At 32.6% G+C, this 20,305-nt stretch overlaps 1 protein-coding gene across 2 annotated transcripts in view; it reads left to right on the top strand.

Annotated features, from left to right (window-relative positions):
• LOC107437726 (fasciclin-1) overlaps positions 1–20,305 on the top strand; it is a 496,587-nt gene that overhangs the window by 442,050 nt on the left and 34,232 nt on the right. For both annotated transcript variants that reach the window (XM_043039552.3, XM_071184976.2), the window contains exons 4-7: positions 6,979–7,163; positions 11,983–12,127; positions 13,862–14,009; positions 17,145–17,328. In XM_043039552.3, the coding sequence (XP_042895486.1) occupies positions 6,979–7,163; positions 11,983–12,127; positions 13,862–14,009; positions 17,145–17,328 (662 nt within the window). The remainder of the gene's footprint in view (positions 1–6,978; positions 7,164–11,982; positions 12,128–13,861; positions 14,010–17,144; positions 17,329–20,305) is intronic.

Raw genomic sequence — 20,305 nt, 5'->3', positions numbered from 1 at the left:
GCTTAATAATATTAGAGTAATAAGAATTATATAAAACACAACATTTTTAGCAAACAGGATAATTTTAAAAGGTCTTTTAAACAGATAATAATAAAACATAGTGATAAAAATATTTTACTTCCACGTATAAAATAATGAACAATAAATAGTTTGTTGAATTGCCTTTAGACTTTTCATAAATTAGGTGTTTTCTTGATACTTTATAAAATAATAAAAAGTAAAAAGTTTTAATAAAAGTTGTCATAAAGTTAAAGTAAAAAGTTTTAATAAAAGTTTTAATAAAGTTAAAGTAAACAATTAAAAGTTTAAAATGATAAAAAAGTAAAAAGTTAAGAATAATAAAAAGTTTTAGTTTGTTATGTGACCTATAGTATGAATAAATATTTGAAAACAATTTTTAATAAACCAAATGTTTTTACGAACTCATGGGTGGCGGAAATAGGAATAATATTTGAACAATAATATGAATAAGTGCGCTATTAATAAAAAAAACACTATAACTGAATATGTAACTTATTAAAATGTGTAATTAATAAGCGATTATAAAAAATGCACAAAATTTACTCTAAATAATATGAAAAAGTACACTATTAATAAAAAAACACTATAATTGAATATGTAACTGAATAAAATGCGTAAATGATAGGCGATTATAAACAAAATGTACTCTAAATGATATTAATAAGTACACTATTAATAAAAAATACACTATAATTAAATATGTAACTAAATAAAATGCGTAAATAATATGCTATTACAAACAAAATGTATCAATAATGTTTTTACACCTATACCTAAGTGTAAAAACAGTTTACTTATAAATGTCAATTGAACAGTTATGTACGAGGCGTTTTGGTAAAGTAAAAATACAATTCCACACACTCCCTTGAAAAACTTTTAATTGATTAGAAGTTTATTATAAATTACTAGCTAGTACATGCCTTATTTTTTGACATAGTTGCCGGCAATGTCAAAGCATTTGTTAAGTCTGAGTACCAGCTTTTGTGTTCCAAAGTCATAGAACTTTGCCACCTTAGTTGGAACCACATTTCAACTTCAATTTTGATCTGATCATCGTGATGAAAGTTTTGTCCTGCAAGATGCTTTTTCAGGTAAATAAGTGAAAGTCTCTGGGTGCAAGGTCCGGGCTGCATGGCGGATGATCTGAAATTTTTCATGTGACATTTTTTAGTAGTGCTTTGGTTTGAAGCTCTGTGTGTGTCTGAGCGTTGTCATGCAATAAGCAAACTCCGCTTGTTCGCAAGTCCCTGCGTTTGTTTGGAATTGTATTCCTTTTGCGTGCACTTTTCATGACCCTTTGCAAACATAACCTTTTGCATGAAGAAAGCGAAATACGGTACGCACTTTACAACTGGCGAGATTCCGAATTGACACAGACATTATAAAGGCGTGATTCTCAAGCAAGGCTCACCATAAAAATAACGAATGAGCTCGAGAGAAAAACAAAATGGCCAAAATTACAGTCCGTGTTGCCAACGGACACACAAGAACTTTTCCTTTGCAGGTATTGATGAAGTATCTTTATTTTGAGAAAGCGCCTGGCGTAAAAGTGGGTTTAGACTTTTTATGAATTTGGTTTTTTAGATATTTTTGATACTATTGTTAAAGAAATCAAAAGATTTAGATTGGGATAGGAACAATTCTATAAATACAGATTTAGTTAAGAAATTTACGAACCAAATATTTGTATGAACACATGTGGTGACGTAAATAAGAGTTTTATTGCTTCTGTTGTTGTTGTTGTCGTTGGCCATTAAAGCACTGGGTGCGCGATTCTTCTCGTTTTCCTGTGGCGCCATCTATGGCCAAGAACTTAAATTTTCCCTACCCATACGTCACAACCGCTTGTAGGGCGGACCCATACATAGACCTATTCATTCATCCCCAAATCGTAATTTTGACCTGAACCAGAGAATAATCGATCCCGCATCTAGTACCCCCAGAGGTATAATTTCTTATTGGAACTTGGAGGACATTGTGACCCAACAGATTTAACATGAAGCAGTCCCTATTTGTTATACGGCCGGCTATCTTCGCTATTATAACCGGCTATCTTCGGCCGGCTGGATTTGAACTCCTGTTCTCACGAACATAAGCCCAGCTCCCTACCAATCAGGCTATTTAAATAATAATATAAGTAAGGTTGAGCATATAACTGAATTAAAGATATCACTAGCCCATTATAATTTAAACTTGATGACAATAAAGCCTAGAAATAAAATATTCCACTTCTAAATATAAATTGAATAATAATTTGTTAAAAAACGCTTTAACTTTTTAGAAATTCGATTTTTCAAACATGTTTCAATATTGTTGTTGAATAATAAAAAGTTTTAGATTGACACGGTTTATATAAATAAAAGTTTTGATTACTGTCAAAACTTTTTATTATTCAACAAGCTTTAGATTGTTGTTGAATAATGAAAAGTTTTGATAGTATGACTAGCTTTTGAAGGTATTTTTTACAAATCAAATGTTTATCTGAATACATATGGGGACGTGAATAGATTGGTATTTAAATAATAAGATGAATAAGTATACTAATTATAATATACAATACAGTTTAACATATAACTGCACTGTAAAAAGAAACTATTTAATTTACGGAAAAAATATCAACTGTTCTATCAACTGTGAAAAAATACTGTTATTTAAAAGCAGAAGCCTGTTTTTTAAGCAGATAAGTACTGTCATTTTAACAAAAAACTCTATAAAATATATACGCCGGCATTGTGGCGGGTGACAACCGAGAGCAGCATTCATTCGACTTGTCGACCTTTGGATTCGAACCGGAGTCACGTCATTCAGAAGCGTGTTCTCTGTCTTTGAGCCACCACAACTCTAGTGTCTCTCCATAAAGAAAAATCTTAAATTTTTTTTACTGTTAAAATCTTACTTATTGAAATAATGCTTAAGTGTAAAATTATTTAAAACTTATAATGGTCCACTCGTATAAAAATATTTGTCAATTTTACTTACTAAAAAAATTATATCTAAAAAAATATAATCATGTAGAGTATCAATCTGATAATGAAATCAAATCGCGGCTTTAGTTATACAATATTCAAAATCAAAAAACAATTACTGAAGAACGGGATCGTGTAAAGAAAATAATCGTAAAATGATTTGAAAAAGAATCGTAAAATGATTCGAAAAGAAGCAAAACTGCAGACAAAAACTACAATTTGAACTGACAGTTTCAATCCGTTTTATGATTAGGATGAAAAACGGAGAAAAACCGTTTTATCAACAAAACAGCATTAAACCGACAAATAAGCAGAGAAAATCTATGAAAAGATGGGAAGTTTTTTTACTGCATGAATTAAATACATAAAGAACCACATTATCTTTTGGTAAAGTCTTTAAGTGCAGAACTTTTTTTTTCTTAAAAAAAGTTCTATTTTCTTTTAAAGAGTTTAACTACCAGTTCATATCTGAAAAATACATGATACAAAAAGTGTACAAATAAAGAAGAACTAGAGAAAAAATATGACTTCAAATTCAATATTTCAAAAGCAAAAAAAGCGTAAAAAGTAGAGAATTTGCCAATGATGAACTTAGGGCAGCAGTAGCCAGGGGCTAGAACCCTCGCCTCCCAATAAGGTGACCCGGGTTCAAGTCCCAAAAGCTAGTTGATACGTATTCCGCACCCGGTTCACACCGACCACAGTGCTGGCGTAAAATATCCTCAGTGGTAGACGGATCATTGGTTAGGAAATTTTCGTAGTTTTCCTCTGTATGCAACGCAACTGCGGGTTAATTCCATCAAAAAGTTCTCCATGAAGGCAAATTTCTTCCAATATTTGATTCAAGAGTACCTTTGTCTTCGGGACTGCCTTTACGAAAATTTAAGGTATTTTTGTGGTTTACATGAGGTTGTTTTGAGGTGTTAAGATTTATTTGAGATCTATTAGAAATCGATTTCAAAGACAACTTTAAAAGATCAACCTCCCAAGGTGTATAATTAAAGTATATGAAGTTGTTTTATTTACACTTGAGGTTTTTTTGAGGTTGATGGAAATCTACTTTAGAGAAACCAGCTTAGGTAAATATTTTTCTATTTCCATTTTAAAGCAAATACGTATATTTAAGGAGTGCATAATTTCACACGATCTAAACTAAAATTATTTCTGAGTTATATATGAGGTTGATTTTGTAAGGTGTAAATGACGTTGAAATTGAGCTTATTTTTGCTGCAAAGCATAACCTCATTTTCTACCTCAGGTGTATTTTTTTACATCTACCAACCTGAAATCAACCTAAAAAGCACCGTATTTTTTTGTTAGGTTGGGTTCAAAATTACAAGGCTACGTAAGTGAGACGTAAACTCAAAACTGGGTCGATCATTCAACGACGGTTATAAAATAAACAAAAAAAAAACTTAGATTCTTAATATTTCTAATCAATCCGTCGAATTTTCGGGGCAGCTTGTTTATTTTAAAATAAATGTCGTCGTGGTAAAAAATGACTTTACTCTCAATATAAACATCACCTTCTTTTCTTTCTGACGCGTTGAAGTAATATTCTTCAAGCAACCGCAACCGTTCTAAAATAAAAGATAATAACTCCCCTCAAAAACAGATAAAACTAGATGATGCGGAGTCACGTGTAAGAAAAATATCTCCACTCGCGGTGACAATGTCATGTCAAATAGCAGATAATAAATGTATCGTTTTCCCAAGCATCTGTTGCAAAGACAAAAGTTAACGTCATGCCATGACTTTACAGCCTATTCAATTAAACTAAAACAACCGGGTTTCCTTAAACTGAGTGACATCTAAAGAAAAACACACTGATTCCCGCAGCCGTCTTTGACAGTTTATTATGAGAAAAATGTCCTCCTTCTACCACTATTGCAAAATTAGAATTGGGATAAATGAAAAGATGGTAGCATGTTTCCTGTCTTAATTAAAGTTTTGTTTCGGGAATGTGGGGCTGCTTTAATCTTTTGGACAGATAGAAGACCCAAGTTTTTGGTTACTTTGCATGCTCACCGTCGAACTAACTTTTGTTTTTAAATATCTAGGTCTCGTCTAATTACTTTTTCTTTTTATTTAAAAGAAAAAAGACTCTCTAAGTTTGTTCATATTAGTTTTCTAGGTTTAAATAAAGGAAATTATGGACGAATGCAATATATTTCTGCGAGGCACTCCGCTATTTTGAAATGTTAGGATTAGACCAAGTTAATTAGAAACGAGTTTTTTTACCTTTATTTTTAGTTTGATACTAAGTTTTAATAATATCTATTTTGTTTTCTAAGTTTTTTATAAGCTTTTTAACTATCTCCTCCTTAAAAATATTTAAATTTGTTCAATCACTTCCACATTGAAAATGATATCGATGTATTTTATAATATGCATACGAAGAAAATTTAAATTACCACAAAGGGAGCCATGGTGGCTCAGGGGATCGAGCATTTGCCTTCCAAGGAGGTGACCCAGGTTCGAATTTCAGCGGAGACTGGTTGATGCAAGTTCTGCTCCCGACTCGCGCTGACCACAGTGTTTACATAAAATATCCTCATTGATAAACAGATCCTTAATTAGAATCCCCTTCTCATCGGGCTAACTGCGGGTGGTTTTCCTCTCCATGTAACGCAAACACTGGTTAATCCATCCAAAAAGTCCTAATTTGTTCCAATGCTTTATCTTGGAGTTCCCTTGTCCTCTGGGTTAGTTTAAAATTACAGGGCTCTAAAGCGGAACATTGATAGTTATAAACTCAGGATTAAGTTGGCTGTCCAAAGCCGATTATTAAATAAAATACCCATTAAGGCAGTCGGGATAACCCGGATAAGCCGTTTGCTTCTTCAGAAGCGAGTCCTCCATCCGAGATGGCAAAAGTTCAAATCCGTGAAGTAGCAGGTTGATTTGTACACTGCTCCCGGCTTGCAATGATCACAGGGTCGACTAAAAATATCCCCAGTAGGTTAGAAGCCACCTGACGTCAGGCTAAACATGGGAAGTTTTCATGCCTCTCCATGTAACGCAAGTTCAGGTTATTTTCATCAGAAAGTCCTCCGCGAAGTCGAGTTTGTGGCAATATTTTTTATTACTGTCCGCAGATTCTATTTAACTACTACATACCTGCTACCTTTTAACCTTTTACGCTTTTCAAAAAAGTGTTCTCCTTGTGGTAGTGAAATGAAAATTGAGGTGGCAGTGTAAGCTAACATTCAATTTACAATTAGCCAACACTAACAACACACTACAATAACAAGCAGGACTGCTACAAATATGTTTAAACTAGGGGCAGTGTTATGTTATTTCTTAAATGTAAGGGTAGTTAAAATCAATTTCAAATGAATTTGATTTTAAAAAAAAGTCCAGTAGGAATATAGAAATTTTACAACTGCATTATAAAAAAAGAATATTCCCGAAATGCGGAAGAGTTGAACCATGCATATCAGACTGGTCCAATAGAAGAGCAACGCACCAGAAGCTGCTGTAAATCGAAGGGGATGTTGGTCCACTAGCTGTGCACCCACATTGCCTTTAGTCTTTTTTAAGTCTTGTGCTTTTCCATATTGTCGACTATTTCCTAACTATGTCTGTATCTCCATGAGTCATATCAGATCCCATGAATCACTAAGAGCCCACCAAAGCTGGTACTGAGTAACAAGAACAAGTCTAAGTATGGTTTGTCTAAAGTAAGAAAAACCCTAGTCATTCGTCTGGACCCGTGGCAGTGATTGTGGTAACTATTTCAAGAACGTATAGAATATGGTATGGTATAACTATTTCAAGAAGGGGTGTGACGTCATTGTTTAAAATTGGATTAGTCGGAAAGAGAAAGAATTTTAGGTCTATTGCGTTAGCCCTAGAGTGAAGGGAATATACCGTCCATGAACTGCACCATTCCTGTTTCCATAGCAGCAGATGACCTGGCAGGGGGAGCTCTTACCGCAGACAAACTATAGATATGCATCTGTTTCATTGTTTTCCTTTCTTCTTGCAGGAATATTTTGTGAATAATGCTAAAATCACTCGCTCCGAAGAGTTCGCTTCCATGGAAGGATTCAAACAGCTTTTATACGTAATAGATGAAATTCTACAGCCTTTTGTTTCCAGTAGATCCCTCCCACCCACAGCTTTTGAGCTTTTAGAAAAACCAGATCTCTATGAAATCCGAGAACCCCTAAGGTGAGAATTTAAGAATATTATTTATTTATACCATTACATCAACAGCAAAACAGTAAGGAGTATTTTGATAAATTAACATTTTATTTTTAGATGCATCCTGAAACTTCTCAATATATATAATTTGTATTTCATTACACTGTTTACTCACAGAACAAACAGATCCCCTTCCATCTCGCTTCCGTGAAAATAACGGGGTGAGGTTTCGCCCTCTATTTCTAACATGGGCGGATCGTGAATTTGTGGGGCCCTGGGCTGAAACTACTTAGGGGCCCTAATAGCCATTTTGTCAAAAAAAAATTGTTTTCTGTAGTGATGTAGATAAGCATATAGAAAAAAATAGGACAATAAAATAATTTTATTTATTTATTTTTATTTGTGTATACAAACTGTACAACATTATTGCAAAAGAAATTGACAGGTTATATGTAGTTATGTTGCATAAATTATAAAGCAACCTTTCTGCATTTTCGTGCTGCAAATTCCTTTATTTGCTCATCACATTGTAAGTCCTTCGTTAAATCAGAATTTATGGAAAGAGTTGATAAATGATTTAGTCGATGGTTTGACATTGTTGTCCTATATTTGTTTGCTATATATGACATCCTGGAGAAAGAGCGCTCCGCTTCACAGCTAGTGATTGGCAAAGTTAAAAAAATCTTTAAGATAGTATAGCAATTTGGAAAACATCAACAAGTTTCTTTTCTTAAATTACCATAAAAATTTCACTGCAAGAGGTGTAAGACTGGCTTAGGCTGAAGTAAATAAGATTTTAACTGAATGCACTCATTCATTAAATGCTCGTCTACGTGCTCTGGATAATAATAAAAAATATTACGTACACGATCTATGTTTTCCATATTTTCGTCTTGCAAATCCATTAAAAATTTGAATTTCTTGCTATACATCTCATAGACTTGGCTCCTTTTATTTAAATCCATAATCAGCTTATCCAACACAACGTTTAGAGTGTCTCTTTTAAATTTTTCTGCGCCGTATACTGAGAATTTATCTGTAGACTTATCCGAACATTTTGGAGTAATGCGTCTCTTGTTTATGTCATTGTTGTCAATTCCCACACTAGTACTTAATTTTTTAGCTTTCTCTTCGTATTCCTTTAGCTTCTGACCTGATTAGTGCCTTATGTTGTTCACGAAGTCTTTTAATGACACAATTAACTTGTGGCCTTCACAAATATCACAATTATATCAAATATCTACATATATATATCCAGGGCTCTGTATTTTTCTATTAACTAAATTAAATCTCCCCAAAATTTCTTCCCAAAAAAATAATCAAAATTGCAGTATCGAGTTTCGCTATTTTATTGAATAAATTTCGTGCCTCTTTCCGAAAATCAACTTTCTCATCCTCAAACTGAAACTTTCGAAAATTTTCATAATGTCATCATAATTATTTTTCAAAGCTTTGACAGCATCATTGTGACAAGACCATCTAGTTTGTCTTAAACTTTTTAACGTAAATTTGAGTTTTGTTTCACGATTTAACAGTTCCCACCTATGGGTCGAAGTAGAAAAGAAAAAGTATATTTTTTGCACTACTCCAAAAAAGTTCACAATTTTGGTTGCAACCTTAACAGATTAAGGGAATGAGCAGCACATGGCACACAATCCGCGGATTTATTTCTTTGTTTTAGTAGTGCTTGTACACCATTGTAGTGACCCGCCATATTCGCAGCGTTGTCATAAGATTGTCCCTTACAATTATCCAGTAGTAGTCCATTTGTTTCTAAAACGTCTTGTAGAATATTAAATAAATGTAAGCCAGTATGACTACAAATTTTAATGAAGGATACACATCTTTCATACACTTTTCCCCGAAAATAGTATCGTAATACAATAGCAAGTTGATCATTGTGAGATAGATCTGGAGTAGAATCCACCACTTTGTGTCGTCGTTATTTATTTGAGTTATAATTTGTTTAATTATCTGTTGGCCCATAATCTCAATTATTTCCTCACATACTGTTTTTGATAAGTACGATATTATCGATTTTGGTCGCAGCTCTTGTTGTTCAAGGTGTTTACGAATGAATGGATCGAACTCTGCCAATAGCTCCAGAGCACCCATAAAATTACCATTATGTGGAGAACCAAATACTTCCTCGGAACCTCTAAATGCTAAGTCCCTTATACTTAAAATTTGACCACTGCAATAACCTGTTTTAGGACATAGTGATAATATTCTGTTCCCTTTCTTAATTGTTTCTGAAGCTGCTTGTCTAAAACAGATCTATTTTCTTTTCGTGTCAACCACACTAACATTGGTTTCTTGTGTTCATTAGAATCTTCATGATTTTTTAAACAAGTTAGTAAACTAAACAAGTCTGTCACTTTGACGACGAGAACAGAAGTGCGAAAAAAAATTACGTAGGCGTTAAGCGGCTCGGCGGGAAGTCCCCCGTAATCGACACGAAAAAATACACTGGCCAAAAACAAGCGATGGGGAATTTCCCGTTCCGTTCGATAGACGCGCACATGCATGGGTTGATTGATCTCGGGGTTGCCAACTTTATAATAGTTTTTTTTAATATTAGATATTTTTTTAAAATTTAAAATATCACCTATTGTTTTCAGTGGGGACTGTGGGGCCCTTTGTACCCACGGGGCCCTGGGCTGCAGCCCAAAAAGCCCTTAGGTAGATCCGCCCCTGATTTCTAACTCCCGTGATATTCCCGGGCTAGAGTGTTCAGTAGTAACGCGCCAATAAGAATAAAACTAATTCATTTCTTTTGCCCGGAAAGCCTTTTATTTCTCATTTTACACACCAGATGGCAGTCCCTGGATATTTTTAAGGTTATTGTAGATAGTTAGTTTATTTTAAACTAGATGTCAGCACTAATCAAATACGTGTATAAAAAATAGGCACTTTTATGACCGTTTTTTTGAAAATTGACCGATCGTTAAGGGGATCCGTTCTAGTTGACGGATGTCGATGAAAGCTAGTAAGAGAAATAAAAAATCCATCTCTTTGCAAACTGCCGCCGTTATTTGTTAGCCTTATTGCATTGAGCCTTATAGCAGGCTTTAAAATTACACGGATTTTTCCTCAAAACAGCCAGGAATGAAATAATTTATTTATCAGTTTTTGCTCTTTTCCATCTTGATATATATTTACTTTCAGCCTTTCCTTATAGGCGCATTGCAAAGTGTCGTTGGCAACTTGCAAAGAGTCGTAGTTTCCATTTCATGAACCACTTATGGCTTAGGGAATAGAGCGATTTCGAATCCCGCATCTGGCTTGCTCAGATCACAGTGCTAACGTAAAATATCCTCAGTGGTAGACGGATCATGGGTTAGAGTCCTCTTGCAGTCAGGCTAACCATGGAAGGTGTTCGTGGTTTTCCTTTTTAGCAACCCAGATGCGTGTTAGTTACATCAAAAAGTCCTCCACGAAGGCCGATTTTGACCGATACTTGATTTAGGAGTTACCTTGTACTCTAAATTGCATTCAAAATTACAAGGCTACTAAGTTGAACATTAGTAGTCAGCTGTTCAACGACGATTATGAAATAAAGTAAAAATAAATGGAACTAGTTCAAATTTTGATCACTAGACGAGAAGACCATATAGACCACAAATCCGCCTTTTTAACGTACCCTAATGAAATCATAAAATATACTTAATGTTCCCTTCACTTTTGTCAAACATGTTTTTGAAGTGTGTTAAATTGAGTTCATCTGTAGCACGAAAGTTTTTTTTTTGAACTATAGCAACAACATGATATGTTATGCTTGTTTTCAATTCATTTCCTTTTAAAAGGCGCTTTCATGTTGTTTCTTGCTGCGCAATAATCATTGCTTTCAGTTCTTTCTTCTGTAATGGCGTGCTGTAGAATGTTTTTATGCAATAACTGCTTTTTAAACTGTTTCATTTGACTTTATGTGTGAACAGCACCCTCTGTCACTCGAAATTTGAATTATTTTTAATTAGGATTTTTTTTCACGTGGCTTATATAATGCTTATATCAAGTTTCATCGACATCATTCCAGCAAAACTGTAATTCGCCTTTTAATGAGTAAAATTATAGTGGGCCAAGCCCATCCCGAAACCGAAATAATTAGGAAGTAATATTCTTACTTCTAAATACTTTTTGGAGATTCGTAAAAGAATTCTAACTGTACATATTTTGAATTGTAAGAGAGATGGAGACTAGAATGTACAATTTGTATAGAGTTGCTAAAAAATTAACTAACCATATAAAAACATATATTTTGTTTATTTTAAAAAAAAACTTTGAAGGCTTAGTATCGTTTTGAATAGTATAAAACTTTATTCGAATTTATATTTCTGTAATAGACTCTTTTTAAAAAATGTTCTTGCCCCATACTAGTTGGCTAGTGTGGACAAGTCATAAAATTATTTTATTTATTTTCACTTATGAAAAACAACTAAAATCAAAAAGGAGCTAATGTTAACCTAAATTTATTCTTGAATAACATACGTAACAATGTTTGTTTTCATTAATGCTTGGCTCCATATATAATAGCTTATGGAGCCAAACATTAGGTAGATCCAGTGCAATAAGATTCCAACGTTATATAAAACTCTATTTCAAAGGCCAATTAACATATTAGAAATCTATTTATAATAATTATTTAGTGGAAAAATGTTAAGTAAAAGGAATGGATTTGATTTTTTATTTATATAAATTTTCCTTTATCTTAACAGTGTTGAAGTTGACACTGAGAAAATTTTAAGTTCAGTAAAGGAACTATATCAAGATTTACTTGTATTATATCATTTAATTTTTTCAATATTTTCAGTGCATTTAATAATTAATTTTTTTCGTAATTTTTTAGTGCATTTAATTATCGAGTAAACCAAGAAGAACTGAAAGAACTATTTCAGCGAGAAGGCAACCACACATTTTTCCTTCCAGTTGGAGCAGGAACAGGACACAGCTTGACATGGAGCAGAAACAGGCAACAGGAAGTTGACAAATGGGTAAATATTAAAAAATATTTCCTTGTATGCTTAATTGCACTGAGAGAAGATTTTAGTGATTGATTAGGTTTGATGACATAAATTTCAGAAAACCTCCGTTTATGTAGTTATTTAGAAAACATTATTTTCCGGTGAAAATTAATTCGAAGAATAAATTCATGTTCTGCACTAGCTTGTAACCTGATGTATTCTTTAATAAAGTAATTTAGTGTTTTGATGCCATTAAGCCTGTTTTTACACTAAACTCTTCAATAGAAGATTACCATATTTAGCTGTTCCATTGAAGAGATGTGTGAATGAAGCTTCTTATTAACTTTTTTGAGAATTTGGGAAAACTTCTGACAGTTATTTGGAAAACATCTTTTTTCCAATAAGCACTATTTGAAGGTACAAATTAATATGCAATATCTGACCGTAATAGGCTTAATATGTTCTTTAACTGAATAATTTAATGTTCTGATACAATTAAGAATGATTTTCCACTGTGCTCTTCAGTTGAAGAGCTGTGTGGATTAAGGTTGTTTAACATATTAGAGAATTTGAGAGAACTACAGTCAGTTAATAAACTGTGGGGAGCGGAGTTACAGACCATGTCAACCGTCATCTATGAAAAGGTACCCCGACATAGAGTCGAGTTAGCATGTCTTATATACTAGTGAATTGTAGTTGTAATTTTGTAGTGGTAGATACTCTACAGTACTCCCCCACTAGAATTATACCTGTGATAGAATTCGATGAACGAATACCACTAGTTGATTCATTGCTGTTTTGTGAGAAGCCGAGAGAGCTGTATTAATATCACCGTATTTTATGAGTGCTGAATGTGAGAGGTGTATTAACATCACGTCGTAGTCGCTCCCGTGTTGCCTTTAGCAGTCGAGTGTATGCAAGCCGGCGTTGTGGGTGATTGAGAAGAGACTGAATAGCAACAGTGCGAGGAGGTGGATAAAGTCGCAGCCACAAGTAGCAAGGCAACTATTCAATGTGGACTATCTATCGAAGTAGGCGTTTCTGTCTAGGTAGGTGTGTTCACATCACGTCCGGGTCACCAATGTGAGGAGCGGAGTTACAGACCATGTCAACCGTCATCTATGAAAAGGTACCCCGACATAGAGTCGAGTTAACATGTCTTATATACTAGTGAATTGTAGTTGTAATTTTGTTGTGGTAGATACGCTACAAAACTAATGAAAGCTAATTAAAAGCATTAACTGATATTCCATATTTTGGGCATTTAACTTTATGACACATTACAGGTTTTCGAAGACCACTTCTTGTCGACTACTTGTTGCTAAATTCACTTAGAGCACTCTTTCACTCCAAAACCATTCATAGGCTTTTTTCATCCATCGTGCTCTTGAAAATCTAAAGACTAATCAAAATAAATCAATGTTATATAGTTAATAAGACTTAAAAAAGAAAATTTCCTCGGGAAATATCTTTTTGCAAAAATGTCTCTCCATCAGCAAGGCTCTTCGATAGTTTTTTTTCTTACAAAGATTTTCTAAATATTAAACTTAAATGCTTATTTATGCCATATCTCAAGATTTCATTTAAATATCAAATCTTCAGATTGTTAAAGCAAATTTGACAATTTCCTGATTTTAACCTGAAAGAAGTAACTACGCCTATTGTTGGAAAGAGAGAAACTCGCCATTCAGAACCAATTGCATGTTTTAAATAATGTTATCTAATAATTTGATTTATAGACCTAATATGCATTGTTCTTTCCAGGTAATACGCGGTCATGTAATACCCAAACATGTCCTGTTTACACGATTAGTCACAGTTGACAGTTATCCTAGTGAAGCTTATGATAAAGATATTAAAGTAGAATTATCCATCATTAATGAATCGAAAGCCTTGGGGAACTCATATGTTTGTAAGTTTTTAACGATTATCTTAAAATCCTCCTTTATACTGTTGAGAAGTTTAAATATATTAAGTGTTTCTTATTGATCCACCTTAATCTTGGCCAAAAAAGATAAAAACAATTTACACATTAGGAATTGCAAATTAATATTTGACCCTTTGCATTCGTATTAACTTGATACATAATTAAATAAAATTAAGACAGATAAAAAATCTTTACAATTAAAATATAAATGAAAATATAAATTTGTGTTTTCCGAACAGTACTTCTTCAGGGACACACTGCCTGCAAACACACTGGAGTCTTTCTGTTGTTAGTGGAATTAACTAAAACTAACAGTGGCCCGAGGCACTGTTAGTTTTGGTTAATTCCACTAACAACATAATTGTCATATTGATCAGAATCAATTTTATACATAATTGTCATATTGATCAGAATCAATTTTATACATAATTGTCATATTGATCAGAATCAATTTTAGTTAAATAAACATAAAATGTTGAATAATGAACAAAATAACTAAATCACGTGATTTGTGATGAAACGGAGACCCTCAATGATGAAAATGTTTCCTCAACTCGAAATCTCAACGTGGTGCATTAATAGAGATTGTTAACTAATTGTTAACTAAAATAACGATAATAGAATAGAGACTAGACAATTGTAATTAATGGGGCAAACTTATCCTACCGGGATGTATGGTGGATAAGGCATTAGCCACCTACTTGGAAGATCCGGGGTTCGATTTCCGCTTCGGACATGAGTGTATAGTTTATCTTTATGTTTTGTTGTGTTTTTCCACCTTTACGGTTCTCACGTTAAAGTGGTCATTATAAAAGTTAGATGCAGTAGGCACTACGAGGGATTTTTTTTTTAAAAAAATAGAATGACGAAATATTTCTTTAATTTTGATGAAATTCGTTTCATCGAAGAAATAAAGAAAGTAATTTCATACCTTGATGAAATGTTTCCTCGGAGCATATACCAGGAAATGGTTTTGTCAAAAACGAATAAAGTTTCGTGATATTGGAATATCCATGTTTTACAGTGTAGACAAACAGCAGCAAAGGTTGAGGCGAAATAAAAGCAAAAACGCTTTTGAAATCTGAGGAATCTTTACTAAATAAAGTGGAATTTAATGTACTTATTAACTGAAGAAAACTGAGTTGATAGGCAATTACATAAAATGTCATATGTTTAAAAATTTTATTTCTCAAGAACTATTCGACAGATTTCATATGAATTTTGCATTTAGTCTCTTAAAATATGTACTTTAAAGTGATATAAACATTTATATACATTAGAATGTTCATATTTTGCTCACAGTACGATAAGATGTTTTCTGTAGAGGATGTAGTACATTGTATGATGATATAGTGCAGAACTTAGATCGCTATCTTATTCTGGTTTTGAATCCTGCAATGAGTAATTACTCATTCACTCAATTAATTTTTATCTTATGTTATATTTCCTAATTAAATGCGATAAATTGGTCGATGCTTTGGACGAAATTCATGTCTTTAAACAAGTGAAAATAGTAATTTCCTCAAATTGACAAAAATTTCCTCCGAGCATTTCCTACGAAAAAATGTCATCAATAATGAGAAGAAATACGTGATTTTTCACTATCCATTGTTAACAGTGTTCACATAAGCGTATTGACAATTAAATAAATTAGTTAAAAAGACTTTCTTTGTCTAATTAGTTCAAGATTAATTATAAATTTTGAAAAAAATCTCTTTATTACTATATTTAAAGTGCCTGTATAACACAAGGTCTAACGCAATCAATCAGAGAAAACTCAATCTAATTGAATACTTCTTCATATATTTTCTATTTCATGCCTTGGGGCGTGAATTCTTTAGGATTGAGTATTGAAATGAGCCTGAAAATACCAAGCAGACTGATAAATACTTGAAACTATACCAATCTTTGCAAAGAGCCAGATTTTTCAACTAGCCTACAACACATATATTTACTTAGAGGTATCAATTTTTTTCTAATGCCGGCATTGAATTATCGCTCTTTTGCCTCGGAAGATGCCGGAATTGTTGCCCATTTACCCGGGTTGATCTCCTGTGGTCACCTGGAAGCACGTTACCCGGTGGGCCCCTGTGAACCTCAGGCACGGAGGCGAGCAGCATTATCCACGCAACACTACCGCAGATGCCCGTTTATAGGGTGGACCACATTCACACATTGGAGGACAACATAGAAAAAAAAGCGATCGCCCTAAGCGAGACTCGAATCCATAGCCATTGGTTCGCAGTCAGGCACACTAACCGCTCGGTTACCTGGGCGGAAGTATAAAAATATTTTGATGATTATGAACAGAATTTAATACAATTAATATTTAAATATTTACAATTTTTTAAGTATTTGAAAACTTTATAAACGATCTATTAAATCATAATAAACGTAAAAGGTATTTTATACTCACAGCTGTCAGTTTCTACGCTCGTTGAAAAAAAGAGTTTTAAAGTTTGTATTTGAAGTAACATTTCTAAGAAAATTATTTCATCCACTATGATCCAGCAGTGGACTGATCGTTAGGACACGGTTCCTAGTAGAACACCGAAGTCAAGCATCACTGACTGCGGTCAGTGTGCGGGTGAGTGACCACTTGGATCTGTGCTGTATTATTCCTCGTTAAACTGTTCTACCGTAAAGTGCTCGACTTCGCGCTCAGTTCGTCAGCCCACCGAAGCAAACGTGCCATCCCCTCTTAAGAGGATCAAAATTGTGATAGCTTGTCTTCGGATCATCCTCAGGGATGTTTCCCACACCATCGCCAATAGCCCATTGTGTATACCTCTAGTGTGACGTAAATAAATATTACAACTACGACTCATCCGCTACGGCTTACTTCAAGCATATTCTTTTTTTTTAAATGTCCTACTCAAATTTACAATGATTGTAAAAGTTAGTAGCTATGTATACAGTATTATATGCGCTATGTGTATATCAAAATGTGTAGTGAAATTGCTAAATTTAAATACAAAGTTTCACTGTTGCAATCTTTAACTAATGTTTATAAATTTATTTTGTTTATTTGAATTGTTATATGTATGTATGTCGTTATATGTTGTTTATTTGAATTGTTATATGTAAATTATATGTTTGATACCAAACGTTATGTTTTAGTGTACGCTCAAAGCAACACAATTATCAGCAATTATCGGCACAAGAAAGGAGTTGTAATGGCAAAGATTTTAAAACCAAACATTCCAGTTGAAAATGGTGTTGTTCATTTAATTGAGAGTCCACTCATGATTGTTGACATTTCAGTTTGGAAATTTCTTGAGAATGAGAAACAAGGCAGATTACAGTAAGATTTATTATATTCCTGTTTAGATTACGGTAAATATTTGTCCTTTTACCCACTGGCAAAAAGGGTGTCATCACACTTTTAAATTGTATTCAAGAGTAATAGTAAACAATGCACATGAATCGTCATTGCATGCGTTGCTATGGAGACCGCTGTTGTTTGATAATTTTTTTAGAATTCTTTTTTTTTTTCACTTTTAATTTTGTTATGCACTAAGTTGGTGAGTTTATTCTTGAGCTATGGGACCCTAGAGATCCCATAAATACTTCTTGAGTTGTGAATAAAAGAGAATTTCATCATTTGAAAGATATTTTTTTGTTTTTATTGTTTTGAGTAAGAATCGGAAATTCTGACCTACAGTTTAAACTGGATCGTTTTCAATACTAATTCAGGTGAATATCACAAATAAAGAGGGTCCCAAATTGATTGACGTGGTCCCAAAGATTAGAGTTAAAGCAAGAAAAAAACGATGTCATCAACACAAAAATTTAAACAACAACCATTTGGCCAATGTGAATCAACCACCTGTGATCGCCTTTAGCGATCACAATTTTTATTCTTACAAGAAACAAATGAAATAAAATAAAAATATGACCACCGAAGCCGACGTCTTCAGGGGGTACCGCCTCGGTAGCCATTAAAAACAAAACCATTTCTATTTGAGGGAGAAGCAAAAGCTTAAAATATCTCCCTCAGTACCCCGATGGTTTTGTATAGAGGTCCAGGAAAAACAAGATACATTCAAAAGAATAAACAAATTACGAAAAGAAAATCAATCAAAATCATCAGAAAATTAAAAACTCACAGTCACAGGTCAAGAATCAACTTCAAAAGCAAGTGGAGGAAAAGAAAACACTAAAAACTGAAAAACCAACGCCCCCTATAATAATGCGCAGTAGAAGTTTAAAAATGAAATGAAAAAGGTCAGGAGAAGGAGATACGTAGATAAATTAATAGAATGCTTAACTGGGGCTGCTCAGTTAAGACTAGAATTGCGCCCTGTTAAAAGAAAAAATTATATAAAAACTTAAAAACCATCAATCATTTTTTTAATTAAAAAATTAACATTACAAAAATTAAAAGGAAAATCATTTTTACTCAAATTATTTAAAAAATTATCCACAGCTTCCCGAAAACTTTCAACATTATTGCAAATTTTCTTGATCCTAACTAATTGCGAAAAAACAAGATTTTTGAATATTTTACTACACAAATTAGTTTTAAAGTTGCAGAAAAAAATAACATTAAAATTAAAGGCTTTTCTTTTATCAAACACACCAATTTTAATAAAATTGTTAACAATATCAATTTTAAAATCTAAATATTCAATATTAAAGCAATTTTCATTAGTTTTTTTCAGGACCAAATCACCAGGATAAATAGTATAAATAAAATTATAATCGTCACAATTAAACAAAATCAAATCATCAATGTATCGGAAAGCATTAAGTACTTTATGTTCAAGAAATTTAGCCTCGAAAAAGTGCAAAAAAATGTTGGCAAAAGCCCCAGAAAAGGAATTACCTTGTGGAATTCCAATAATTTGTTTATAAAAATCTAAACCATTAAAAAGAACATTCTCAAAAAGATTAAACTTGCATAAATCTAACCAGTTAAACCTATCAATTTTTTCATCAAATAAATACTTGTCATAAATACCTTCACAAATCTCAATATTTTTTTCATGTGGTATACTGTTATACAAATTTTCAAAATCAAAAGTGTTAATGCTGGAAATATCATTACTATTAATAAAATCCAAAACTTCAACATTACTTTCAATAATAATATTTTTTTCTTTTTTAATTTTAAGCAAAATAATTTTTAAAAAACAAAAAAACCTTTTACTAATATCAGAATTATAACTATTAGTACCACATGCTATAAACCTAAATTTAATCGGATTTTTAAGAAATTTAACTATTGGAAATAAATATGGAAAAGTAATCCTATTTAATTTAAATTTTAATTTTTTACTAAATGCAATAATTCTTTTTTCAATAACTTTTTTATCTTCTTTTAACTTTAAATAAGTATTATTTGCATTATATTCCCCAATAATCAATTTTTTAAAAAAATATTTACACATAATACAGAAATTATTTGAAGCTTTATCTACAACAGTAACAATGAATTTATCCTTAAGATTTTTAATTTTTCTAGATAAATCATAATCAATAAAAGTACCTTTAGGAAATGAACTAAAACTGGTATTAAATAAATTAAATTTAACCCTTTCAATAATTTTAGCTTTCCACTCAGAAAAACCTTCAACAGGCCAATGATATTTTCTGGAAATTTTTGCAATAAAAAAATCTAGATCTTTTTTAATGGATAAAATAAAATCTTCTTTTTTCATTTTAACTCTGGTTCTAAATTTTGAACCCTTACTTAAAATGCTGATTAAATCTTGATCACCCTCAATTTCCAAATTTCCGGTAATAACATGTCCATAATCATTATCAATAAATTTTGAAAAACCCTCCTCATTACAATAATTATTTATTTACTTCACGAGGGTGTTTTCCTTGACGCAATGTAGCAATAAACTTTAAACTTGTAATAACTATTTTAGTTGTTATATGAGACAATTGCACCAAATTTCGTAGCTTAAATATTTATGGAAATATGGACATTTTAATAAATAAGAAAAAAAACTAATTTTTTTACCTTTGACATTTGACCCGCGAGAAGAAATGAAACTGCAGATCTCATTTCTTCTCGCGGGTCAGAACTAAGCATGATTTTTAACACACATGCACATAGATGGCAAAACAATAAATCTAACTGCAATGTCTTTTGCTTCTCAGCACCTGACTCAATGGCAACTTACAGTGCACTTAAACAAGAAAAAATTCCTACAACTTTTTATTACTTTCCAGAGTATAGACTTTGATATGGCACATAAGACCGCAGTAACTCAATCAAGTTTTGACGACCAAACACATAACTGCACTATGGTAGTGGCATCACTTCA

Source organism: Parasteatoda tepidariorum, chromosome 5 (assembly GCF_982258835.1).
Source record: "Parasteatoda tepidariorum strain Cologne lab strain chromosome 5, Ptep-v5.0, whole genome shotgun sequence".
Lineage (NCBI taxonomy): Eukaryota > Metazoa > Arthropoda > Arachnida > Araneae > Theridiidae > Parasteatoda > Parasteatoda tepidariorum.
The sequence above is the reverse complement of the archived record's forward strand: the minus strand, read 5'-3'. Positions and strand labels throughout refer to the sequence as shown.